The 27801-nt window shown below is 38.4% G+C and overlaps 1 protein-coding gene across 5 annotated transcripts in view; it reads right to left on the reverse strand.

Annotated features, from left to right (window-relative positions):
- Window positions 1-1136: 1136 nt before the first annotated feature.
- ABCB5 (ATP binding cassette subfamily B member 5) overlaps window positions 1137-27801 on the reverse strand; it is a 36517-nt gene continuing 9852 nt past the window's right edge. For 3 of the 5 annotated variants that reach the window (XM_015853839.3, XM_015853841.3, XM_015853840.3), the window contains exons 10-29: window positions 26007-26184; window positions 25366-25479; window positions 24475-24585; window positions 21954-22079; window positions 20622-20825; window positions 19416-19586; window positions 17054-17215; window positions 16597-16836; window positions 15095-15241; window positions 13579-13683; window positions 12730-12807; window positions 11612-11695; window positions 9537-9740; window positions 8622-8722; window positions 7247-7387; window positions 6699-6855; window positions 5472-5669; window positions 4361-4567; window positions 3219-3365; window positions 1137-2680 (exon numbers count right to left, since the gene is read on the reverse strand). In XM_015853839.3, coding sequence (XP_015709325.2) covers window positions 2483-2680; window positions 3219-3365; window positions 4361-4567; window positions 5472-5669; window positions 6699-6855; window positions 7247-7387; window positions 8622-8722; window positions 9537-9740; window positions 11612-11695; window positions 12730-12807; window positions 13579-13683; window positions 15095-15241; window positions 16597-16836; window positions 17054-17215; window positions 19416-19586; window positions 20622-20825; window positions 21954-22079; window positions 24475-24585; window positions 25366-25479; window positions 26007-26184 — 3073 coding nt within the window. In that variant the 3' untranslated portion in view covers window positions 1137-2482. Of the gene's footprint in view, window positions 2681-3218; window positions 3366-4360; window positions 4568-5471; window positions 5670-6698; window positions 6856-7246; window positions 7388-8621; window positions 8723-9536; window positions 9741-11611; window positions 11696-12729; window positions 12808-13578; window positions 13684-15094; window positions 15242-15297; window positions 15439-16596; window positions 16837-17053; window positions 17216-17381; window positions 17514-19415; window positions 19587-20621; window positions 20826-21953; window positions 22080-24474; window positions 24586-25365; window positions 25480-26006; window positions 26185-27801 lie in introns of those variants that run through there. The other 2 variants (XM_085538506.1, XM_015853843.3) reach the window with 2 other exon arrangements.

A 27801-nucleotide genomic window follows, 5' to 3' on the forward strand; every position in this document is an offset into this window, starting at 1 on the left:
GTCATTAATTATTTTTTTAACTATACAGCTAATTTAAGACACCATCAATTCAGCCTCCAAAATTCCTTGTGAATGCCTTCTCTGAAGTCTCAACTCTCATCTTTGGAGCATGGTAAGACATTAATTCTCTAGCAGGCTTAGCAGACCTGGCATAAAGCAAGTATGTAGGCTGAATGTTTCTCATCTATTCATAAACAAAGCCCTTGGTGTTATGCTCTTCCTTCATCACTATACTCATGACACTCTTAGGGGTGATGCCCCTGGTGGCATCACCAGCATCTTACTTTGGGCATGTAGTCTCTACTTGTACAGGGGTAAGGGAAGTATAACTCTAGCAGCTGGGGTAGATGGCAACAAAGGAGAAAGTGACGGGGATTTCAAAATGTATGCTCATAGGCCTTTTTTTCCCCCATCAGAGTTTATTCTTCTGATCTTTATACCAGCTTGCCAGTGTTGAAAAGGTGCTTTTAACATGTATTTGTCTCTGAATTCATATCTGCTTTTAACTAGCACACAGCCAGTCTGCCAGTTGCATGTTTGGAACTAGCTGGGGAAGGTGACATGAACCATCTGAAACAAACCATCTGAGTACAAAGTTTGTTAGTAATGCCTACAGGCTGAACATGCTAATCTATTTATAGATCCCTTGAATCAGTAAAGTCACCCTGCTCACTCTGTATTTTTGCAGGCATTCAGTAGTGTGCTACTCTGTCATTCTTAGAGACAGCTGGAATTCTGCTCTGCTTCTTACCCACCATCTCCTTCCTGATGGGTAGGGCTTGGTTTTATCTGCTGGTGTTCTTAAATCTGCAGATGACCTTTTAAATAGGGCTACAACATTAGTAATTTTTAGTATCCTTTTACTGAGTCAAGTCTGTAAAATACTGATAGGCACAGCTCTTTCACCACTCAGAGCCCATGGCCCAGAGCAGCTCCCTCTGTCATGGCAGCAGCACCTATTCCTTTAGGTCCTAGCCAAAAGGCAAGCTCATTTTTCCACATGGTGCTGCCAGGCATCTCACTTCAAGACCTTCCTTTGTTTATCTCTAAAATACATAGATGGTATTGAGACTGTCCAGCTACTGGAGCATGAGAACGCTCTACATGAAAAGCGGTGAGGAACATGCTGAAAGCAATGCAAGGCAAATCACTTTTATTTCAGTTGTAGGTAACATTTACCCTTAGAGAGGACAAGAAGGGGAAACACAAGCCCCACAGTATTGACAGAACTTATTTTTCTAGGCTGATCATGGTGAAACTGTTTTAGGTACTGAATATTTCCTTCAATTTGCCCTTATTTTACTAAATAATTCCAAGCTGGAGGTAGGAAGCACATTTTGGATTTTTCTGTTATCTGTGTGGATGCAAATGCAGTATTTTCCACAAAGATCTTCCATTAACCAGTCGCAGATGTTAGATGATTCAGCGCAATGGTTGCTATTTATATTTATATAGAGAAAATAATTTCCTGTTTTTACTTCATTTTACTTGTTAATGTAGTAGAAAATGAATAAGTTTCTGTAGTGTTGCAATTTATTACAATTGTAATGAAAAAACACATACACATCCAACCCAAAGCAACAACCACTCTTTTCTTCCCCCAGAATGTTGGTGGATTAAGCAATAAGGTATTTTTCCCCTAAATTGCGAATCCACTGCTTAACTCCAGTGCAGAAATAAAACAAAGAAAAAGGGAATGTAACAGTGAGTCCACTCCAAAGCAGCCATCTTAGCTCTCTCCTACAAGACTTTTGAAGTGACCCCAGTGACTGCAGTTGAAAAGCACAACAGACACTGATAAACTATGGAAAATATACTACTCTGTGGAAGGCTTTCCACTATTACAATTATCGTCTGAAATACAACACTGAATCGTCAAAAAATATGTGAAGCTGAGTAACATTAGAAGTACGGTAAGAAGTGTAAAAAATAACCACTTCTCTCTAAATGAGATAGAAATGCTTTTATTTCAAATGTCATCTGTGAGAATCAACAGTTCCTAGAGCATAAAGAAAACTTCATGGCTGCATCTTGGTGGAAAAAAAAACCAAAAAGCACATAAAAGAAGCAAGCACAAGCAGCCCTCTGCTTATCCTTGACAGTTAGCCACCGCCATGCTTGTGGACCACCCTTGATCTGTGCCCACTCACATGGGCCAGAGTTTCAGGGGACAAAAATCTGGGTTCCCTTACCTGAACTGGTGGATTGGCTGAAATGGCTCCAGGTCTGTGTCTTTCCAGATCGCACTGTCCCTACAACTGCCCAGCCACTAGAATGCCACATGTACCTATCACCCATGGGCATACACTGTTTATATTCTTCTTTAGGTACACAGGCCAAGGACTACACCAGGCAGAGCAACCAGGCTACACACCACATAGCCACTGTTCCATCAGCAAAGATACAGCCAACATTATTTCTGTCAGCTTTTCACATCTTCCCAGGAAAAACAAAGAATAACAACAAAAATCTACTAACAGCACTAATTAGAGACATGTGCATTTACAAGGGCATAGTAGTGTCCTTCCTTTGCCAGCAGCTGGCTGTGGGTGCCCTGCTCCACCACCCTGCCATTCTGGATCACCGCAATGATGTCTGCATTCTGTATGGTTGTCAGGCGGTGTGCAATTACAATGCAGGTTCGACCTTGTCGGGCATTATCCAGAGCTTTCTGAACAATCTGCACACAGATGTGAAAATGCCATTAGCACTTGTACAGCCTCGGATGTAGGAAACACATTTGGTTTCTTACTCTTATTATCACCTGGATATTCCTCCTATAAAGTAAGTGCATATGCGGGACATCTTTACTCCACAGGGTTTCTCTCAGTGAGAGAAATCATTGACAGTTGGGTTGTTGGACATCCAGGTTGTGTCAAAACACAAATTCAGTATTTACTATCAAAATACAACTAATAGAAAAACCGCAGAATATAACCTTAGGTGGTTTTGTTGTTTGGTTTCTTTTTGACATTTTTACTGTTCCAAAAGCTATTTTTTTTTTTTTAAATTGAAAAGAATCTACCACTTAACTTATGCACAGCTTCCTAACATTTTTAAACTTACAGCCTAAAATGGAAATGCTGCTGTGATACATTTGCTTTTTTTTTCCCCCCACAGCTGAACAACTGCATCACAGATATGCCAAATATCTTAAAATTTTATTGTAGAAAAAAGCAACTAGCCATGTACAATAGTCACATATGAACAGCACTCACCTTTTCACTCTCTGTGTCAAGTGCAGAAGTAGCTTCGTCTAGAAGCAGAACAGCAGGATTACGAACCAGAGCTCGAGCAATTGCTATCCTTTGTTTTTGACCTCCGGAAAGTTGTGTTCCTTTCTCACCCACCCGAGTATTATATTTCTGCATGTTTAAAGGGGAGGAGGAAAAAAACAAAAAAAAAGGTTTGAAAATACTCATACAGAAAAGTAAAGATTCACATGTAGCTACAAAAACAATTACGATAGATTCAGGAAAATGAAAGCATAGTACAAATGGTTTTAATACAGCTGAAGTGTGATAAACACCTCCAGTATGAATGGTTGTATAATAAGCCACATATTTATACTTGATCTGAAAATTTACTTCCTCAAAGACTAGAGCAGCTCTTGAATGGTACTGCCAGTGATACAGTGTTGAAGTGCCCAGACATTTGGCCATCACTGTATGACCATAAGAGTAACCATATACTTAGTGTTTCCTGACAGATACATCAAGGGCTTGATCCTGTGTTACTTGTGAACAACTAAAGAATCTCAAATGTTATTAGTAGTGACAAAACTATAGTATTTTTCATCACTGTGACATCATTTTCAGTTATGCAGAACTACAGTGAAAATGAACCATCAAAGCATTTTTCCTTGTTAGAACTAAATTCTTTGCAGGCAGGAAGGTTAAATGTCATGCCATTCATTTTTGATTTATTAACACGCGGTATTTTAAGAAACACTCCCTGCTCATGCCCATCCAATTAGAAAGAAAACATTTAGTTTTGTTGAAGTATTCTAGAAAAATTCATCTTAAAGTAATTTGAGAAGTTTCAGCTACAGAAGGAAAAATAATATTACAAAAACGAGGATATGAGGAAATGCTTGTACAGCATCCTAATTTTTTTCCCCACTCATTCTGCTTTGTCTACCACTTCATTCATTGAGCACTGACTTATTTGAGCAATCCAGCAGGGATGTTAAACAACACATGTTTTGATATTTTAAAATATCATTTTCCTTAAAACATATTCCTCATATAAAGGAAATTATAACTATGTGTTTTCATTTTGATTTTTGTATTGCCTAGATCTCTCCATGTCACTCCAAACATCTAAACCACACTGTGAAGAGCAGACAGCTGTTTCTCACCTCTGGCAATCTGTCAATGAAGGCATGAATATTTGCTGCTTTAGCTGCTTCTTCAATTTCCTCCTGACTAACAAGCCTATCATTGTCTCCATACTGAATATTTTCAGCGATGCTGCAGTCAAACAAAATGGGCTCCTGTGACACTAGACCCAGCCTGGACCTCAGCCATTGTAAATGCAAAGACTTGGTATCAAATCCATCTGCTAACTAGAAAGAGAAACAGAAAAAAATGACACAAAATTGACTACAGAGCTCATCCACAGATACATAATGTAAACAGGAAACAAACTGTATCAGGAAACTTGTTAAATGTTAAATTCCCAGATGAAATCAAGTTATTTTTGCATGTGAAGTGCAGCAAAACCAACGCTATGGATAAATATTTATTTTCATTATTTTTTAATTTCACATTTTTCTTTTGTTTTCCAGCAGATAGAAGTATGGACCATGTATCAATCACTGGCTGCTCCTGCAATCCTTCTAGCCCTGCTAAAACCAAGCAGAACTGAGAACCTTGTGGTAAAGCTCATCCTTAAAAAGCTGAATTAACAATACATATTCTCAAGAGTGGGCCTTTAACTCAATCTTAAAACCAACAGGAAGGTTTCATCACATCTTCCATAACGCGTTAATAGTGAATGCATAAAAAATTCTGCTACATCCTTCCTGCAGTGACACATTGTCATGCTGTGGAATTAGGTTTGTATTGTGTGAAGAATGCATCTTTGTCTCTAATGTGTGAATTCATATTCTCAGATGACCTGCGCACAGTCATGCAGGTGATGCGAGTGCTCTGCCCCACTGTGATCAGGCACTGAGAAGTCTGAGGAGGCAATGTAGCCTGAAACTACCATTCTTGGTGGTATACCAGTGCCCTGAACCAGTGTACTGTGTCAATCCCACACATTAGCCACACACACATGCTAGTACTGGGGCAGGCAGCAACAGTGGTCTAGAGGTTGTCTACAGCTGCAGCCTCAGTAACCCACAACTAATTTATGAAGCATCTCTCCAGAGACATAGCCAGAATCATTTAAGAACCCTGAAGCCCCATAAGATGAAGAGTTCTGTAGATTCGACAATTATGAATAGCCACACAAGCCTATTTTACCACTTGTCCTTCCACAGGATCATAAAATCTCTCCAAGAGCTGAATGGATGTGCTTTTGCCACAGCCACTGCTTCCTACTAAGGCCAGAGTTTGTCCTTTGTTAACCTTCACATTAAGTCCTTGCAAAACTTGAACTTCTGGTCTTGTTGGATATACAAAATGGATGTTTCTGAATTCAATGTTGCCTTCAAAATTACTCTGAAAAGTAACAGAAAGTTTGTATGATTATATTAGCATTTATTAGCTTTAACCAAGATAAATAGCCAAGTCTTACAAGCATTGAATGAGAATTCTGGCACAGAAGTTTGGAATAGCAATTTTGAAATAGATTTTCTTGTTCTTCGCAATTACATATTGGATCAAGTTTACTATTGCTATTTATGGGATGATCTCTAATTGCAAATGACAAGATCCTTTTGGAACGACAGTCCTATGCGTTTCTCACCTGTATTTATATTCACTTCAGCTTTCAAAAGGAGTATCTTTACACAAATAATGTTTGTACTTTTTATTTGCTACACACCTAATTGAGACACTTTTCCTGGTACGATCTATCACAATTACTTTCCTGATCTCACACTGCAAATAGTAATCTTCACCTACAAGTGAGATAATTCTGATTTGTATGTGCAAATGTAATCCTTCCACATCATGTCAAGTTTCTGCACAAAATGCTTCTAGTTTATTTGCCGAGATCAGCTTCCTTAATGACAATGTTGGTTTAGAGGTGAGACATTTTAAACCTCTAGAGTAAAACATACTATTCGTTAGGTTAGTTTTGACTTCCCAAGAACACATTTTCTCTTATAAGAGCTTCCACAGTTGTAAGAAGATGGATTTCAGCAAAATTGTTCTTTCTCAGACAAAACTACTCTCTTGCTTATCTACAATAACAGCAGTAAACTGCACTTGTATTTTATTTCTCCTGTAAACCTTTACACAAAGGCAATGAACTGTGAACTGACATTGTCAACACTTTCCTGAAACCATTTAAAATGAAGGGCAATTGAATGAAAAATCATCTTTAGACTCATTGAGAGCAAAACCACGTTTAAGGCTACACGCACAGAAAGGCCATTAAGAAAAAAACTAGCAAGGCAGTAACACTATGTTATACAGCGTCTGTCTTTAGTATTGCCCTACAAAACACGAGGCAGTGTGAATACAGCTGTAGACAATAAAGCATTACTAATAATGTCGTGCAAGATTTTTCTGAAAAAACCTCACCAATTTTTCACCTTCTTCACTGTAACTGTCAATTTGAGGTTTTCTATCCAAAAGATGAAAGATTCTTTGAGCTGAAACTTTAGCTTTGCCATAATCTGGTGCCAGGGAAGCAGACTGACCAACGTTCATAGCTGCAAATATGACAGAAGAGAAGACTCTAAAAACGAAAGATAAAGAATCAGTTGTTTCTGGTGGAACATGCTGTTTTCTTCACACACAAAATAAACCTTCAAAAATAAAGTTCTTAGCCTTTTTAGACATGTCATTAATTACTATTTTATAGATCAATAGTAGAGTCACATCATTCTCTATGCAAAGCCCTCTGCTTGGAAGAAGCATGAAACAGTAAAGACTCCAGAGATGATGCACTGCATGTAGTCACAAGTGTGCATTTGGGCAGTGGAGCCTTTCTTTAAAACAACCCTTCTCCTAATCGGACTGCAAATTCAGGAGTCTCCACATTCCATTACCTCTGTAAACAGATTAAATAAGCACACACTGAAACCATTATCCCATATACCATCTTTACCTTCACAAACGATACTTACATAAACACATTTTCAAAGTTAGTCAAACAACGAGCAATGAGCCATGCCCCAAATCTGAAGACTGCTGCGTTAACAAAGTAGTTTGCAGACTGAGCTATTCCATAGGTAAATCCATACAAAGGGGCTTTTTTAAGAGAATCTCTGTGAAAGGAAGACATTTTTCCATAAATAATTTGCAAAACAGAAACAACAGACAGTGGCTGGGAGATGATCAGATTTCTGCGTTAAAGTTTTCAAGCAGCACACTCTGACCCCAAAAGCATCCTATGCTGTGACATGCAGTTGTCCTTAGAACATAAAATTGGAGTAATGAGATCCTCAGTTATGTTATCTTGAATTGATCCTTTCACTTTCCTGTATCAGGAGCAGACTCAAAACCCCACATTTTATTAAGCTGGGTCATATATAGTAGTTAAAGCAGGTTTCAGCCCAGCCTAAGGCCTGCAGACTGCAACCAGGCCTTCCCATCCATGCAGAGACCTCTTATCCCAGTTTGGAACAGGGACATATTGCTGAGTTTTCCCACAAGGATTCAGACTAAGCCTCTCTCAATTTGTCTTTCTAGAGAGGTTTGATTTGGTGTAGCTAATTCAGTGCACACTGGATCAGTCAGGAGGACTCTGCCCTCATGTTTTAGAGTGATCATTAAGGAAACGGAGATCTTCTTTCCAGTCTGAGCAGTAAATCAGAGACATCTAACAGTCCAGGCAAGCTAATTGCTTACATCTTGGGCAATACTAGTTCGCCAGATATTGAATTTTAACACTGCTTTGGATGATGACAATTCATGCAGTACATAATTTTCATTCCATCTTTTATATTTTTACCTCAAAGGAGAGAAAAACAAACCAGATCTTATTTTGTTTAAATAAAATGGATTAAGAAAAATCTGACATCCCTGGTGATTTGAATGCCTTTCAGTAGAGTTGTCAGTGGCACACAGGGGCTCAAATAAAGGAAATATATGAAGTTCATTTGAGGATTCAAAGTCACACAAATAGAATAAAACTGATTTGTGTTGTAATGAGTACGGTATGTGAACTGACTGTCCATTCCTTAGTTAATACTAATTAATCCAAAGTACTGAAATTGAGTGAACAGATGTCTTATGTTGTATGTACACACAAGCAAATGGTATAAAAAAGTGCATTTTATAAAGCATCCAAATAATGAAAGGACAAGTCTTGCAAATGTTTTTCTCCATACTGCATCTAAGAAAGCATATTAAATTGTAACTAGTGAAAAAATTTCACAAATACAGAAAAGAATAACCTTCCCAATCATGTGGGTATTGGATAGCTTGCAAGAAATATATTTAAAATAAAGTGAAAGGTTTAAAACGTTTAATAAGCAGAATTAAAGAAAAAGATCCCACCTATATGGGCCATTCAAACTGTTTATGTACTTCTCATAGAATGCTTCTTCCCTGGTCAGTGAAGCAACTGTTCTTATATTTTCAACTGATTCTGTTGAAACCTAAATTGGGAGATTAAAAAATAAATATATAAGAAATTACCTTTTTTATTTTACAACCTCAGTCTATGGTATATCTCTCAAATATTTGATCTTTTCCAGCATTCACTGGTTTTGATCAGAAAGTATTTACTTCAGGAAAAGAGCTTGAGGTCTGTTACGAACTGAAGCCTACAGCAATGAAGTTACACCCAGGTGAGTACAAGACAAGGGGAGGCTGAAAACGACAAAGTACTTCAGTTTTGAACCTTTTGGTCAGGACACAGGAAGTGCCAGCAGCCCTTCCCCTATCCCATAAGTCGCAATCCCAGCAGATAAACCCTATGTAATAAAATAAGAATAAAACCCAATCTTCTAGACAACGTGCATTTTTTCATGAAGCAATTCTGACTCCTGGAAAAGTACTATCAGGTAAATGAAAGTAGTACCCTCAACCTTATATGTACATAGTTTGCATTTCATGAAGGAATAATAAAAAAAAAAGTTGGGTTGGTGTTTGGCAGTTGAGCCCTGCGACACTTCCAGCTACAGCACAGGCCCAAAACATAGCAGTTCTGTAGCTGCTGCTGCTACAGCTGCCCCTGCCCAGAAATCTGCTATGGAGGCATTCAAACACATTTTTATTTACAGATGTTTTATGTTATCTATGTTTTGCTTTCCTCAGGGATATATAAACATTCCCTTCATCCCCCATCCTGCCCCCTCCCCTCTTCACTTCATTTATCTTAGATAATTGAGTCAGCTGTAATATAGCAACAATGTTGTCCTTAAAAGTGATCTCACACCATAACCCTGTAGTTAAAATTGGAGAACTTACTCTTCCAGCCTCCTCCAAAGCTTTTTGATCTTTTGCTGCATGACCAGACACAGAGCTAACATTTGCAGCATTTGCAGCAATAACGAAAGGAATGCAGGCCAGGATAAGCAAAGTCAGCTGCCAGCCGTACACAAAAGCAATAATGATGGCAGTCAGAAGGGTAAAGACAGTCATAGTCATCAGTCCAAGTCGGCTTCCAGTTGCCTAAGAAAATCCCAGAAACCCCAAAATACATATCATTAGATTCTGTTAGTTGTATCACCACTTGAAATTACTATTTATGCAAGGCCAGCAATTCAGCTGGAAAACTAGATCATGAGTGGTAACATGCACTGACAATGAACATCTACTTATGTAAGAGTTCTTCAACATTCCTCTTATCTGCCAGCATTCAGGCCTTCAATTGAGGTTAAGGAAGAGTTGCTCATGCCAGCTGTCTAAAGAAATACACATACTGTCATAGACATACACAGCAAGACCTCTTTCACTAACCAAGGTTCTGGAGACTGCAGCTCTGTTGCAGGGAAACAGGCTGGAAGCCCATCTTTAGGTTAACAGAGTTTTGTTCCATTGATAGCCATCCATTAAGCTATTCCATCAGCAGCAGTAGAAACCACTCATCCTCAGGTCCTCGTGCTGCTGCATCTACTCTTCTGGGAACCCCAAACCCAATTTGGACACACTGCAGAAATGCCTTATCTCAGCAGTAAATTAGTGGAAAAAATACTAATTCATACTGAAGAACTCCTATCTTCTCTCAGCCTGCATAACATTCTCACCTAGAGACTTTGAAAAGAGACATGATTTGCATCCAGCATCAGGATGGGTTCTGACATGGAGAAGAAAAAAGGTTTGAAAATAGCCCTGTGGAAACAGCTCATCTTCCACAATTTGGCTTGATGGAAAAAACAAAAATCCTTGGGCAGTAGACAACATTCTTTTCGTTTGCCAAAGACTTTCCTGCCCTAAAAAGACTTTTCTTGTTCAATACAATTTAAAATAGTAATAATTAAACCAATGCCAAGGTGAATTGCTGCCATATGTTCCAAGGACTGCACATAAAGATGGATTTGGAAACTTCAGCCAGCACAGCACGAAGCACGCACTTACTGACACACTGAGTGCTCCAGAGAACATACTAGCCTTGAAGAAAAAGTCATGCCCTTGGTTGGCTTTAATAATCAGATGACCCTGTGTACCTATTTTTTCTACTTCTGCCCTGCATGGTGATGTAGTTCAAAGCCATTGAATTGGAACTTTAAATGACACAAATGACTAAGTTTTGTCAAAGGCTGTTAACAACATTAACTCACAAGGAAGGAGGACAGAAAACAAACAAAAATCTACTGACAAGAACTAAAGAGTTTTTGATTTACAAGTTTGAAAGAAAGAAGATCATCTTAAAAATAGCAAACATCTCTCTTGCAAGTCCTGCAAGACAAGGAATGCAGGTGAAATGAGCAGGAGGTGCTGGAACTGTGCAGGATTTGCCACGATCTCCTGCCCATGTGCAGGGTCCTCCTATTTAAAATTAGTACCATGAGTCATCTCCTCTCTTGGGTATTTCCTTCTCTAGTGTTCTTTATTAATACTGTGTCATTTCTTCCCATTTGGCCTCCTTGTGTGTAAAGCATGTTTGGTAAAGGACAGGAAAAAATTTTCTTCATTAAGGTCAGTAGGGGTCTGCAGCATCTGCAGCTGTGGCCTTCAAGACATCCCACTGATATACAATATCTGATGCTAAAAGCTGGGGTCCACCAATTCCACACCTCAGCACACAGACATTTCACCTTGCATGGTGAAATGGTCTACAGTTCTATGTTTAGTTTGAAGATATGCAAAGGGGGAAATGAAAAGTCATGAATATCTGCTGCATTTTTAATAGATTTCAAATTACCAGTAAGAATTCATTCCTATGGTGTCAACAACATGACTTTTAAATGTATCCGTCAGCTTATGGGGGTAGATTTACTACCCTGTGTTCTGAAATAATCTCAGCATCCCTTGCCAATGGCAACTAATATTGGTAAAGAAAAAAATACTAAAAAAAAAACTAACATGAAAAATCAACTTACCCCTTTGACTTGGGAAGCATCTGTAGCAAGTCGAGTTAACAGAACTCCAACAGCATTTTTCTGATCATCATACCATCCAATTTCCTGCAAAACAGTTATAATTTTTTTGTTTTACAAAGCTATGTGTTCTTATAACGTTTCAGATAATCAGAATTACTGGTAAAATGACTAAATGTTTCCAGATCAAGTAGCATAAAGGGAAATGGGAGTACAAATCAGAGACGGCTAACTACTACTAATACTACTAATAACCTTCCAAGTAAAGGAAAAAACTTAAAGAGTGTGAAAAATTAGATATTCCCAGCAGAATAACAATAAAAGTGTTATTAATGTAAAAGCAATGTAAGGTTCTTCCAAACGTCAGACAAGTTTTATTATAATATACCTTATTATTATTTATTATAATATACCTTTTTATCCTTTGACTGAAGACATTAATCTCTTTTTACAGGCTGCAAATCTGCATATTTGTAGATTTGGTTTTTATTTCCTCTTGTTTTTCCCAATGGCTATGGGTGTTATTTTTAATCACTTGAATTTTCCCTCACCTACTCCCTTTCAGTTGACTCTGTAAATAACCAGGCACTTGCCAGATGCTCCCAGTGGGTGCACAGTGCATTAAGTTGTGCATTCTCAAAACATGCAAGCAACATGAAGCTGCATGAACTGATTAACAGGAAGTGCTTAATACAAGTAACTTCACTCTTCTCAATTAATTCTTGATGCAATAAACTGAATTTTTGCATTAAAAAATCAACCAGATTGCCTATTTGCTACTGATTGCAGTATTTACATTTAAACCTATGGTTAAGTCCACACATTATATGCTTGCATCATAATCATTCAAGCAAGTGGAGATTAAATTTTCAGTCAATCTAGCAGGAATCTGGCTAAACACAAACAGCTGAAAAACACATGTACATTAGCATGTGAGAAATGTTCATGTTTGCAATGACAGTACTTCAAAACTGGACTATTTGTAGCAGCAGAGCTGTGCTGCATGTGGAATAGAAGACTCAGAAAAGTTATATTTTTTCTAAGCTAGTGGCAAAAAAGTACCTTGCAAGCCCTGCAAAAGCCATCTAGCTCTCATGACACCCTTGCTGCATAATTCATACCTGCTGAAGTAATGCTTTGAAGGACAAAGACCGCAGTCTCATCGTTAGTATTTCTCCAGACTTTCCAAACATGAATCCCTGTAGGAAAAACCATTCACACTTTCTCATCTGATGCTTCATCTCTGTTTATAAAGCCACACAATAAAAGCAATTACACCAAAAAGGCTCCTAAAACCATCTGTGCCTGTGTAAGTCTTGGGAAGAGAGCAATTCGCATTCCTGAAACCTGAAACTCTGTTTTCCCTCAGAAAGAGAGCAACATGACAAAGAAGGCAGGATCTTTGTTGTAATGCCTTATTCATATGCCTCAGCAGCATTACAGGATAAATCAGCTTATCTAGTTATTGGCCTCTGTTCCAACCACTGCCAGAGGCAACCACTTGCAGCAGTCGTACCAATGCACTTTATGGTATGGACATCAATATGCAGTATTTCCTACAAGCTATGGAAGAGTAGTAAGAGGACAGCAAATTATGTGTTTCTTTGATGGTATGAAAAATGCTTTCTGCAAGTATAAGAGTCTATTTTATATTTACTTTGCAAGAGTCTGCAAATTGTCAATGAGAAATGTCAGACTTTGACTTTTGTGGCCTGGCTCTCAATGTTTTCAGTCATACTGAATCCACATTGCTTTCAGTGGAGCTATGTTTATTTAAACCAACAGAAAACATAGTCATATATTTAAGTACATCAATACAAATCATGCATCTCAGGAAAATCCCTGGCACTTGTGCATGTTTTCATAAGCTCTGCTTGATGTTTTGCATCTCAAAGCACACTGAAATGAGTTATACCTGCAGTCTACTGGAGAGTTAAGAACTTCTAACATTTCAGCATAGTGACACTTACTTGGATTATGTATGTTGCTAAGGTAATCACTCCAAGTAAAAGAAACATTAGAGAAAGCACCAAAGTGTTTTTATTCCTCCTTTCTGGATCTGTTTCTTGAAAAGCCTGTACAGGAAAAACAAACAAACAAACAAACAAACCCCAAATGAGTATATATGCAGTGACTGCCAGCTACATAAACCAACCTTCATCTCAAGAAACTTGTCTGCTTTAATTTCTCATAGCATGTATTCTGGATCCTGAAATCAGATTGCACTCAATTTTCTGTTGAAGGCCAGAAAACATTTCAGCTTTCTGTTTAGCTTACATCTCACTATGTCATTCCACCAGCTCCAGATATTCCTCCTTTCCTCTGTCAGCCAAGTGCAGTCACATGGCACCCCGCCTCTAGGGGATCACTTCTGATGAAAAATAATAGATGATTTTTCTGTTGGAACAACAGAATCCATCAGCCATCAAGCTGCCTAGAAATCCTATCATTTTCCTTCAGGTTCTCTTTCCAATCTACTCCAAGATGGTCAACGTACCTGTGTTGGCAAATTTCAAAGTTTGAGGTAGGAAATACACAGGAAAATCCCCTCCCCTCATAATGTGAAGCAGCAATTTGTTTTCAAAGTCCATTATCAGTGCCTTCCAGGTTTATTTGAGCTATCTTCTAAGAATTTAAGTTAAAAACAGAAAGAATATCAAAAGCTCCAGGGGCAAGCTTAAGCAAAGGGTCTGTACACCACTGAAGCAAACCTAACAAATTTGTAGGACCAGCTTGAGTCCTAGAAGACAGACATGTGCTTTAATACATAACCTAAGGGGACTGGAAAATAGACAAAACATTTCAATTTGAGAGAAGTTCTGATCCAAACACGCAAGAACTGGAGAAGACAAATGAAACCTATCAGGAAAATACCAGTAAACAATTTCCCCAAACAGTAATGAATGCATGTAGGTTGTACTGGAAGTAATGCCTCCTATTTATTTCCACAGAAACTACAACAGATGCATCTCATAGAGCAAATTCTCAGCTACAAAACACTATTTGTCAACAGTCACCATAACTAGCTATACATTTTTTACCAGCAATGAACAAGAGCCTTGCAAAGGACCAAAAAAAAAACAACAAACCACTGACTTTCTGGGTTGTGCTTGGTGTGTCTCAAACACTTGTAGTTCAAGTCCATCACTATGATAACCCACTGAAGGCTGATATCAGTGAATATGAGATTGTGTTCTCTCACACGACAGTCTTGCAAGAAAAACTGCAAGGAAGTTTTTAGTTCAGACTTATCTTTGCCAAACTTGGTATTGCAGACTTCCTATCCCTTCTCCAGCACTCAGGCCGACGCTGGAATTCCTCAAAACAGACCTTAAAAAATCCAACACCTTCCTACATGCTATTGGACATCTGAGACAACTCTGGGAGAAGCAAACTTACACAAGCAAGTCCCATCCAACCTTGCGTACAGAGAACTGGCTGAGCATGAATGAAGTTCAAGATTGCAGCCCATTTGCAAAAACTTACCCCAATGATTTTTCCAAATATAACAGCAAATGCAGGATGGACCCCACCTGAGACAGCAGCAGCAATTACTCCCAGCAGTACATATAGCCACTCAGGTTTATTCAGAGCCAGGATTCTTGAGTAAGGCACAGCAGGGAGATTTTCTTCCTACAAGAAAGAGAAGACTGCAAGTTTTCCTTGGAAATTTGCAGAACATGAAAATCCCCAGGCAGCAGGAGTTCATTAGATTTTGAGCAGTGAACTGTCTTCATAAACTACTGAAACCCCTCTCTGTGCACTCCAAGTGAGTGAGCCTGCTGGAGATCTGTAGCTTTGCTTCTCCATATTCCAGAATTTCAACAGCACTGTAAAAGGCAAAAGTGTGAAGGCAAAAACGTAACAAACAGCTAAGTTATGAGGGGAGAATGACAGCCAGTACAGTTCACTGGAAGTCAGATGGGATTGGTCAGCATGAATGGCAACTTAGACACCTGCATCAATATAAAGAACTAAAATCCTTCCTGTTCAGAGCCAAGAAAAAATCCCTCCAGGTCAGCTGAATACTAGTGGGCTGGCAGTAATACAATTGAGTATAGATGTAATCTATGCATCATCACCAAGAGCAAGAAAGAGGCATGTATAATAGTGAGTCAGCCTGTATCTCCTTTGAAAGTACAAAAAAATCCCTGCTCTGCTTTATTGATTTATTCAAGTGCCTGTACATCTGCAGGAGGAGTTTTGGAAGAGATCACTGTAACTCTTCTCCTATAAACTGCAGTCAGCAAGCTTTACTCAATTCTGACAAATCAAAGTTTGCTTTTCAAATTTCATGACTTTCATTCTTGTTTGATATTCGTCAATTAAAATGTGCTATTTGAATGAAAATCTCCAGAACTGAAATTTGAGAGTGTGTACTGAGCCAGAGACTGAAAGGCTGCAGGAAAGCAGAGCTGGGGGAGACAGAGAGGTGATTCCTTCATTAACAATTCAAAACTTTAAGGTATTACTATATATTTTATATATATAGTATATATATATATTTTATATATATATTTTATATATATATATATACACCTGCACTACGATATTCAAAACTGCATTAAAGCTGAGTATGAACATCCTGCGGTTTATATTATCCCCCAGTACTTGCAATGGTGATTACTACAAGGTGAAGAAGAATCCTGCAACTGAAATCTCACAATACATTTTAATTGGATAGAATTAAAATTTCGCTGACACAAATATCATTCCTAATTTTAAGAAGTTTGACAAATCAACAACAAAACTTTCCCCAACTTCACTTTTATTTCACTGCATCAGTAGCACTGAAGTGAAGTTTTGCTAATACATACATGATTGCCTCATATTCCTGGGGCAAATACTCAACCTGGTGAGTACAGCCTGTGGTAGGATCAGAGACAGGGTTGCATGACTGTCAGTATACAAAACTAATTAAGACTACATGCTTTATGACTATGCTTACATACAATCACTAAAATGTAAGTGAAAGTTTTAATACCAACCTCCAGCTCCTTTTTTTTCTTCTTTTTAGAAGACTTTTTCTTAGAAGAGGACCTCTTGCTCTTGTATCTGCTGGATCTTCTATGAATGCTGCCTCTCCCAGTTATCACTGTTTCTTCAAAGTCATCTTTAAGGTTCAGTTTCTCCACAGAACTACTTTTGTCATTTTCCTCATATTCCTCAACTTCTGTTTCTTCATCTTCTTCTGAAGTACCGTCATCTTGAACATTATTGCTACTGCTCTGGTGAGAATTCAGGACACATGGTCATAAAACATTTTGAGCAGGAAGAAAGAAGAGTGAAAATTGTTTCTCATGACTGCTGATGCTTCAAACAAATGGCCGCTGATTTTTATAGGCCAAATGTTTTGGTGTGTAATGACACAGCAATAGGCTAGCATCCAAAAGACATGACACAGCTTGATGAAATGGATAAAAACAGTAAATGATTTGCCCTTACTTGCTGCATTACAAGAGAATAGTAGACTCCCTTCTGCAACATGAGTTCGCTGTGTGTTCCTTGTTCAACCACAATGCCTTTCTCAAATGCAGCAATAGTGTCAGCAGTCCTGATGGTAGACAATCTGTGTGCAATCACAATAGTGGTACGTCCAGTCCGAGCCTTGCAGATAAAACAACAGCAGTTTACATTACAACGTGCACAAATACGACTGAAATAAATCAAAGTTATTTTAGGCATTTATAATAGAAAAAAATCAAACAACAACAAAAGGTACAAGTATATTTTTAGGAGTTGTAACATTTGCATGACTTCTGAAAAGACTTACCGAAAATTGCAGAGTGGCAAAACACATTTGGAGTCAGAAAGGTGTTTTAGTCACTCCCCAAAACCCTCTTCCCCTCCTTTGAAATAAGTTACTTCTCAAATGCTCAACTAACACATTCTCAGTTTTGCAGCCAGAGTGTTCAAAGCATCAGTCTGCAGGTTATGTGCTCCAACCCCCTGCAGCTCCCACATGCAGCCACGTTGTAGGCACAGCTCTCACACAGTGACTGTGCACATGCCAGACTGCTGCTGCCAGAGAAATGACTTCCCTCCTTGCTGATGCCTGGAGCAGGCAGAGATTTGGAGGAAGAAGAAATCAAAAGGTATTTGTGCAACAAGTATGCTGTGTGGCCATGGAAACTGCTGGAAGTTACTTGCTACTCAAGTACATTGCACCAGGACAGGAAGAAAGGTTTGGAGAAGATGACAGCTTCAATAGATGAACAACTCTAAGGAGATTTGGATTCTTGTTGTACAGGGGCTCAGTGTTGTGATGTGAGTCACTACAAGCCTTTGCAGGTCAGTTCTGGGTGGTTTCCACTCTACTTCCTAATATGTAGAAGCGCAAAATCTTCAATCACTCAAGATGAGACTCGTGATTAGAGCAAGCAAAATACCTCAGCAAGATGAAAGGTTATCCAAAAAGCATCACACCATATGCATCTGCATACAACTGCACAAAAGTGGGGTGTGTTTGAGGTTAATAGCTCTTCAGTTGTGGAAATAATGACTAATGTTAGTACCACTTTGTCCATTAAGGGAATGTGAGAAGAAATTCATAAATCCCCTTCAGAGACTACATAGATCGACATCAAACAGCTGTATAAAGATGAGTAACCTATGATTCAGTGTTAATTTTGGTGTGTGCTGGGAAGACAGCATATAGAACAATTGCCTTAATTTGGCAATCTCTGTTATCCACTAAATCAAACAATGAGCTTCTGGAAGAAGTTAGTGTGTACTCATAGAATTAAAGAACATGCAAAAGAAAACTAGATTATAGTTGAAGCAGAGACCTTATACTGCTTCTCTTCATAGCAATAGTATCACCTACACAGGTTAGATTAGATGAATGTTACTTTGGCATCTTCATGCTATCTCAGATTTAATAACATCAGTACAGTGACGTGAACATAACAGCTACATATTACCTCAGATTTAAAATGACTGGCAAGGCAGGTGGATAAGTTCTGTATTACCCTTGAGCCATACTTGTAACTCATATCTCTGTTCATAACTACTGAAATGAAAGGCAGGATTTTTCACTTAAGTTTCTAAAACATTAATTATCTGAGACATGGAACAACACTCCAGTCCAGCCATGCAGGGTTGTTTTTTGTTAATTTTTAAAAAGTGCCTGTGTTCCACTGTATCCTGGTCAAAACTGTTCGTATAATAGGACTGTGAGGAAAGGACTGTGAGCTGGGGGGTCTAGAGGTACAGGTATGACCTAGCAGCTCTGCTCTGCAGTACTGTCTGCCCTAGAGCAGTGGGCTGATTAAAAAAGAAAAAAAAAAAAAGAAAGGGAGGGACAGAGATATAGTAAGTGTCTCTGCTTTTTGCTCTGTGTGCGGTCTGATGTGCATTCAGTTTCTATAATAAAGAAAATGGCTCAATTCCAAGAACTTTCTGAAAATTATGAAGCAGCTGTACAACAAAGGACCAGTATAAAGAACACTATATGTTCCTGCTATTCTATCTGAAAAAGACCACTCAATCCTCACGCCTTGCCTTCATAACATGCTAACCATGTTTCACCAACAAATGAACATCTGACTTGAAAAGGAAGCATAGGTTCTAGTTGCATGAGTATAAATGTTTTTTTTTAAAATATTATTGCTAATTAATAAAGAGAAATGAAATGATTCGTAATTAGAACTGTTTTAAATTCCATTTTTACCCCAAGACTGTATCATCCATCTAAATTTTGTTTTCATGATTCCAATGGAAAGTAGCTCTGGAAACTCTATGTTAGTTTTTAATTGCTACTGCACATTTTCATGGTCATTGACAGCTTCAGTAACATGACTCTTACCTTATCAAGAGCTGCTTGAACTACAGATTCACTTTGAGTATCTAGAGCGGATGTAGCTTCATCCAGAAGAAGAATCTTTGGATTTCTTGCCAGGGCACGAGCAATAGCTATTCGCTGCTTCTGTCCTCCACTCAGCTGAGCCCCTCTCTCCCCTACCATGGTGTTAAATTTCTGAGAAGGAGGTTAAAAACAGAAATTGGTACACCTCTCAAAAGAAATCCCCACTTCTCTGCACTACTATTCGCACCCAGTTTCTAGACAAGAGATATAATTATCTGTCTGACTTAAAGAAAAGCCGAGCAAACACACAACTCATAGTCTCATAGTCTCATAGTCTGGTGCGGGTTGGAAGGGACCTTAGAGATCATCGAGTCCAACCCCCGGGATTCGAGCCCTGTGTAGCAGAGCGGCACTTCTACCACTTGCGCCACAGGGGGGATTCGAACCCGGGCCTCGGTGTTGCAAGGCGGCATTCCTACCACTGCACCACCGGGGCACACTATATCCATATGCCTGGGCCTTCACCAAGCCCTTCTACCCCCATTACACACTTGACATGTCAACATTTCAACTTATGTTTCTTTTAACTCCCAGTTTTCACTGTTTGCCTAAGAATTATTTAAATCCTGGATTTTTCCCATGACAAGCATCTCTGCATTTGCCAAGGACAATATATACATAAATACATATACACACATACACACACACACATATACATACACACATATATTTATATTTGCATAAATCTAATAGGTGTAAAGCATCTAAGAGAGCTCAAAGCTATGAATATCAACTTAGGGAAAGCCAAAGCACTCAGCTGCTAAATCCAGTCTTGGTTCAAGGCATACTTGTTCACTTCCCTCTCCTGTTTTCTACTGAAGGCACAGGCTGCTCCTGACAAAATACTGGATTTCTACATCTTCTCTTTCAAAGCCCAACTCCTCCCAGGCTATGTGAGATCAGTTTGTATGGCAACATAGCTTCCTTTCTCCTCATTTAATGCATTGATATTTTTTCCAGACTTAGGCATAAATCCTTTGAGGGGAACCAAACAAAGGCAGAGTGTTCCTGAGCTGAAGGTTGCTGAAGGCTTGTAAGAGTATTTTGGGCAGTTATACCACAACTTAAATTCACATGCTCTCTCTGTCAGAAACAAGACACTGGCCTAAATGGACCTTCTACTCCAAAAAAAGAACATAGACTTACATCAGGTAGTCGAGATATAAAGTCAAAAGCATTGGCTTCCTTGGCTGCTTGCTCAATTTCAGCATCAGAAATGTCTTCTCTGCCGTAGCGAATGTTTTCAGCTATTGTTGTTGCAAACAAAACAGGCTCCTGGCTCACAATGCCAATGTTTTCCCTTAGCCACTTTACATTAAGTGTCCGAATATCCCGGCCATCTAAGGTGACCTGAGATTAAAAATGTATGTCAGAAGCTGAGGAAAAGCATTCTGTTTATAAAAAGTCAATTAATTCTTATTACTCAAGTATCAGCTACAAGGACAAAAACGGTGGAGCAGCAACAGAACTTTTTCCATCGGCTGCACAGCATAAAAAATAGTGAGAAGCAGCACAACCAGAGAAGACATTAGGTTTATATTCAGTAACTATACTGTCTGAAAACAAAGCTGGCTGAAGAGTTTCCCGGCTTTTCTATAGGCTTTTTACCCTGATTATTTGCCTCCATGCCACAGTTTATCATCTTATCGTCTTCCCAGTTATGGCCATGCAATTGCTATTGTGGCTGTGCTCTACCCCACAGAGAAATAATCCAAGTCAACTTTAAATAAATGGGAGGTCATTTTTCTTTTCCCAGATCATTTGCAATGTGATCCTACAAATATTTTTATCAGCACAGGAGAGGAATGGTAAATTGAATCACAGGTAGGAATGAATAACCTCAGAAATACCAAGTTTAAAAAGCTACTATGCTGATATTTGACAACTATCTTGAATGCAGAGATAACAGGATTTAATAGTACTCAGCTATTGCTATTTTTTTTCTCCATTTTGTCTCCCCCTTGGAAGTTTCTGAGAAGCATTTACCATTCCCTGATTGTATGGAACAATGATGGAATGATGCATAATGGTGAAAAGATTGGTTGTGGTGTAGCAGATAGAGGAAAAATAAGACAGGAAGAAGACTATTTAATTAGGAAAACTCTCTCCAGTTTATGAACAATGAAAAAAAGAAGCACAACACAATAAAGTTCTGTTGGATAATACTTTGCATTAAAAAAAATTACCATATCTTAAAAACACATTAATGAGAATGAATTTGAATAGAAAACAAGTTGATAGACTTGTGGTATTTACTACATTTGGTATCACAAAGGAGGGGGAGAATAACAAAGTCAGGCCACCAGAAAAAGATAGTTCATTTGAAGTTTAAATCATGGAAATACATAAGAAGAGAAATGTTCAGATTTGACCAACAAAGACTCAGTCAACATGGAAAACTCATGCTTATCTTACTAGTGTGTTGCATTGCTTCCCGACCCTTCCCCCTCCAAGTTCCTTAAATTACAGTGCACTCACTTCTCCTTGATCAGGATCATAGAACCTTTGCAGCAGCTGAACAGTGGTGCTTTTCCCACAGCCACTAGCACCAACTAAGGCAATGGTCTTCCCAGTTTGAACTTTCAAGTTTAGACCTTTGAGGATCTAGAATAAATAAATAAATAAATAAATAAATATATATCTCTATATTTATATCAGTTTGACAAATTTGATTTGAAAACATTCTATCAAGGTAATTGTAGCAATAATCAAAGCAGTGGTAAAGGGGTATAGTTTAAGTACTGAGCATTATCAGTAAATTAAGCATATCTGGGAATATTCTGGAGACACTGACATGGAACAGTCTGCATTTGTGCTTATGAAGTATTTTAGTTTTTGACATATGATGGCTACATACAACCTGTCTTTTGGGAATGCTTTCTGGACTCTCCTAGATCCCAAATCAAGCCCGGGAGTTATTTAAGAAAACTGATAACTGGAACAGACCAACTTCATGCCAAGAAACATTTTAAGAGTTCCCTCCTAAATAGACAATCGCATTTCAGTGCCTGGGAAAATTCCCGAGAACACTCATACCAACTAATATAGACAGCCCTCGTATTGTAAACTTGAAAGCTCCGTTTCTGTGATTGGTGAGATCTGGCAGCAGATTCAGGGACTTCTCCTGATTTCCCATTTTCCAATGCTTAGACAATGATATAATATATAGTTATGAATCTTGAAATAAAAAGCTTAGCACCTTAGAATTATTATTGCTGAGAAACAAGTTTGCTTTCCTCTACTTTTAAAATGTAAATGGATGTTTTGACAAGGTAATAGTTGGAAAGTTCTTAAATCTCAGTCTCCATTGCTAACAGCCCCAGAAAACTAGGGACAAAATACAAATTGATGGTACCTTTGTTGCCATTTCCGCATTTAGGAATATTTAACCTCAAAAGATGTCAATTTTGTATATGAGTAATGCTGTGTTGTTGCCAAAATATTTGGCTGCCATGGGAACTCTTCTTGTTTATACCATGCTGATTTATAATTTTGCCCACACATGTTTTTATAATGAGATCAAAATGGTTGCAATATTGCTCTCCTTTCCCTGTGTCACAACCAGTGAGGTCTGTGTCTTCCAGAAGCTGGTATCATGATACCTACATTATCAAGCTAGAGCTATATTCTGGATACTAGGTGCAATTAGTTACAACCACCCAATAATCTATTTCTAATTCTCTTATCAAGTAAGGTGTTGCCAAACTAGCAATTGCTGGATTCTTTAAGACTCTGATCTAGTTTAGTCTACAAAGAGAATATTACATTGTGTTACATCAATAGCCTGGGAGACGGTGGATAACTTCTAGACATTTTTGCTGTTTCCTTTTGACTCTATTAAATAACTAATGCTATTAGCAGGGAAAGTTGTTGACTCAGTAGAACAGGAAGGATGACAAAATTTTCCTTATTTTCCTCCCCTTTGACTTGCAGTCTCAATATACAGCTCATCTGCCTGGAGAGTATTTCTAGGAAGAACAATTAATGGTCTGATGAAGTCTGCTGTGTCACCACTGGTTTCTAAGCCAAGAGTAAAATAAAATGCCTTCAGTTAGGCAGAGAGCCCAGCTCTGGGTCCATCCTTCACTGTGCTTTGTTCTGGAAAAGGATTTGATGTGTGATGGGACAGACTCCAGATAACTGAAGTGAAAAGACACATCTGAAGAAACAGCCACAGTGATACGAACTTCCACATTCTCATCTGTCAGCTGGCATACTCAGTCCTCCATTATTGACACTCAAACTTTCTTTTTCCTACTGGTTTTTTAATCATCAAAGAACTGGTGCAAATCATTCTTTCACCATTATAAATGACTTCAAAGGATTACAAACTGTTGAGTACGGTAGAGATAAACCAACAGTACACAACTGTATCAGCCACAGGATTAGATCACCATGACAACATAATAACAATGCACAATACAGTTACTGAGGAAGTTCAGCTGGCAGAGGATATGAACATTTACTTATTGAGGAGCAATTCTAACACTTGTCCAGAATAACATCTGATTTCCTAACGTATGTTTGAAATGGCAAGATTGGATTCATTTGAAGGCATATTGTTGTAAAGCCTAACTATCTCACAGGTCACTTCCTCATGAAGCAAATCACAGCAACTCAGAACCAGGAGACTGCAAAGAGCAACTCCAAGGCTTAACTTCAAGGTGTGGCAGTTTTAGTGACAAGCATTGGGGAAAACACAAAACAAAACCCTTGTTTCACTTATCATCAATCTTGTTCACAGAAATTTGGAGTAGGAGTAACACAAAACCTTTTCTTAGCTTTGTCCTGCAGAGAAGAATAGTGTGCAGGTAGCCAGTGGTAGCAGATAAACAGTTTTATCTTTTGACATTGTTTTTTTTAATTCCCATTAGCTCACAACCTCCCAAGACAGGAATGCATTAGTATACGAGAAAAACAACAAAAGGATTAGAGAAAGAATCTCGGATGTGGGCTGCCAGATTTCAGTACAGCAGGTACATCTGAAATTAACACTTACTGTAATATCAGGCCTGGATGGGTAACTGAAATGGATGTTTCTGAATTCGATTTCTCCTTTAAGCTTCTCTGGTTTGTAGCCTTCCTTAGAACTGCTATCTATAAGCCGTTTCTGGAAAGAAGTTTTGAAAATAGATTGCTCATTACTAAACTTTAGAACTATTTCTGCTGGCTACATTGTTCAGTACTTAGCTGGTGGTTTACAGTGCGTCAAAACTGCTACAGGTTATTTGCAGGATGCTGAATGCAAGAGAACCAAATTTTAGTTCTCCAGCTGTGGTACATTTTCAAATGCAAAACCAACCAACCAAACAGGAACTGTAACTGAATAACTTATTATCCTGCAGCCAAAACACAGTGCTTGGTAGGAATTTTATAACCATATGGAGAGGAAAGATGTAGCTATTTCTGTACAGATTTCAGGGTTCCACTTGTTTTAAATATTTTATATACACAGATATCCAACTGCTGCACAAAAAAAGGACTGAGATTAATACAGATTCATTAGCACTATTTAATCCCAAACAAACCCACCACCAAAGCACCACCACTACCCTCAGCCAGAACTGTGCATATATTAATTTAAGATAAAAAACAAAAACATGCAGTGCCATAACTACTTTCCCTCTGGAGCTATAAACCTAATATTAGAGAAGACTTCATCCATAAATAATGATGCACATACCAGATTATCTAACACCCACTGTAACAAATAAAGAGGTACTTTTCCCTCATACAAACAGCAATATTAATTTAAGTGCTGGACATACGTAGAGCTCATGATTTGGGTTGTTTATTTTTTGGAGGGGGGGCTTTTTTCTTTTTACGCATTAGGGAAAAAAAGGTGAAATATTTCAGACTCATTGAAATGCTTTTCTCTTTAGATTCTTACCTTATTAATAATCTGATATACTTCATAGGCAGCTCCACGCGCATTCGCCACACTCTCCAAGTTGGGAGCTGCTTGGCCTAGGGAAAAGGCTCCAATAAGCACAGAGAAGAACACCTGTGAGAGAGAGAGAAAAGCCTTGAAGTTAATAATGTTTACAGACTCACCAAGCTGCTATATACCCAGGACTACTCTGTGCATCCTTTCTAGGGAAATTAAAAGCCCAAGTGAAAGGTGTATTTCAGTCCCTCCTGTCCACTCCCATTTTCTTCCTGCAATGACTGGTAACTTTTTTCCCAAGTGCTTTTTTGGCATGAAGTATTCTCTTTTTCTGGCTTCTACTCTTCTTCTTCTTTTTTTTTTTTTAAAAAAAAAAAAAACAAAAACAAAACAAAAAAAAAACAAAAACAAAATCTACAAACAGAACTCATCTTTCTCTTTTACTCTCCAGATCTGATCCAAACTAAGAGACCCTCAACGCTTCAAACTTCAGTCAAGAATTTCCTATTTGAACTTGACAGGTGGTGTTAATTTTATAGACACTTTGGATAAAACAGGGATCATAAACACTTCTTACATAACAGAACTTTCTTGAATCTGCAGAATTTCATTTTATTTTTTTAAAGTTGCACTGCCATACTTACAATTAACACACGACCAATGTTATAATTGTCTGGCTCCTCAACAGTGAGCTTTGTTCCATACCAAAATGCAAGTGCATACGATCCAAAAATAAGAAACTGTGAAACACCCAGAGATGTGTTGGTGGTAATGGATTTTTTCACTCCAACACGTCTAGCAGCCTCTAGATTAGTATCATATCTGAAAATAAAAGGAAACCATTAATTCGACAGGCCATTCAGATTGGTGTTTCCTAAGCTCTTTTCTGGTTAAAAGGTTTCTCCATCATAAAAGCAATTACTCACATAGTGTACAGAGTAATTTTGACAAAGGGCTAGCAGATACAGAATTCCTTTGAACAACTGTATTCTGACTCATGCTGATATCACCTATTACCTTGTCATTCACATTATTAGACGTCAGCACGGCAGAAGGCATACTTTGAAAACATTTGAGTTGCATGACTTCATCATCATGACAAAAAACAACGCATCACTAGAGCAATTTGTTTGCATTAACCTTAAAAGGAGGTCTTGAAAGTGTTTATCAACATTATCTATCAAAGGTAAATCCATACTTACAAATAAATAAGCACTAAAACAAGTACTATGGGTCAAGGCAGGTAAATGAATATTAGTCAGGACTCCCTCTGATTCCCAAGTAGAAGATGACAGAAAGCTCCTTGAAAATGCAAGAGGGCTGCTCCAAAAGTAATGCCTCCTATTCCATACTGTTGGCCCAGGACATCAGAGGCAGGTTGATGCAGTAGAGGTTGGACTTTCCCACCAGCATCCTATTACATGTTGTTTCTGTGCAACAGATGGCAGCAGAGGGGCAGTCTGCTGGACTGGGGTCTGACATGGAAGTGTGCATGAAGGAAAGCACGAAACTGAATTCCTCCATGAAGAAAAAACAGCACTGATTGACACTGATCAGCTCTTGCAGAACAAATGCCCGACTAGTGGATGTGAGCACAGTGAGGCAGCACTTGGTATGTTTCAGCAGTGGCAACAGCAACATGAAAGACAAGCCACATTCCGGACAGCCATGTATAGCTGTTACACCACCAAATGTAAAGCGTTTCAATCAACTCTTCCACATGCATCAGCTAATGGTAGCAACTAGGCTAAAAAACAGTGTTCTGCAGCTGAGAATTTGCTCTATCAAATAGTGTTATTGTGCACTTTTGTATCTGTTGTGGCTTCCATGGAATAAATAACAGGCTTTACTTCCAGGACTACCATCTAAGAAAATTTACACAAGACCAGCAAAAATTGCTGTCAAAAAAGAAGAAAGTCCAGGTCTTCTGCTTTGCCTTTCCCAGATGGATGGTACTGGTGACATCCTGTATCTACATAGTGAATGTTATCATTTATTTTGCAGATATATCTAATAACAAATGTTACATTTGTGATTAGCCACATTTGGCTTGTAAAAGGTAAGTTGCTATATTCACATGACTAGGACCAACAATGCATTAGGCCAACAGGTTTTATTTGCAAATCATTACAATAATAAAAGGCAATGATGCGATTCTACTTAAGACCAGTAACCAGCGAGGCTTAAATGTAAGCCATTAATCAAAGATCAGAACAGTAGTGCATGTTCTAGAAAGTCATCTATTAACCACATGCTTGGCTGTATTTGACTACTAGATAAACACAACCTTCCCATCATATTCATTTTGAAATTAGACTCCAGGTCTCATCCAGAAGAGAAATTTTGGTCTAAACTACAGTGATAACAGTGAACAGCCTCTATTGACTGTGACTCGTTATGTTTATCTTCAGGTGAGCTATACACTTAACAGAAGCATAA

Source organism: Coturnix japonica, chromosome 2, assembly GCF_054131305.1.
Source record: "Coturnix japonica strain WE chromosome 2, WE-NBRP24, whole genome shotgun sequence".
NCBI classification, from domain to species: Eukaryota; Metazoa; Chordata; class Aves; order Galliformes; family Phasianidae; genus Coturnix; species Coturnix japonica.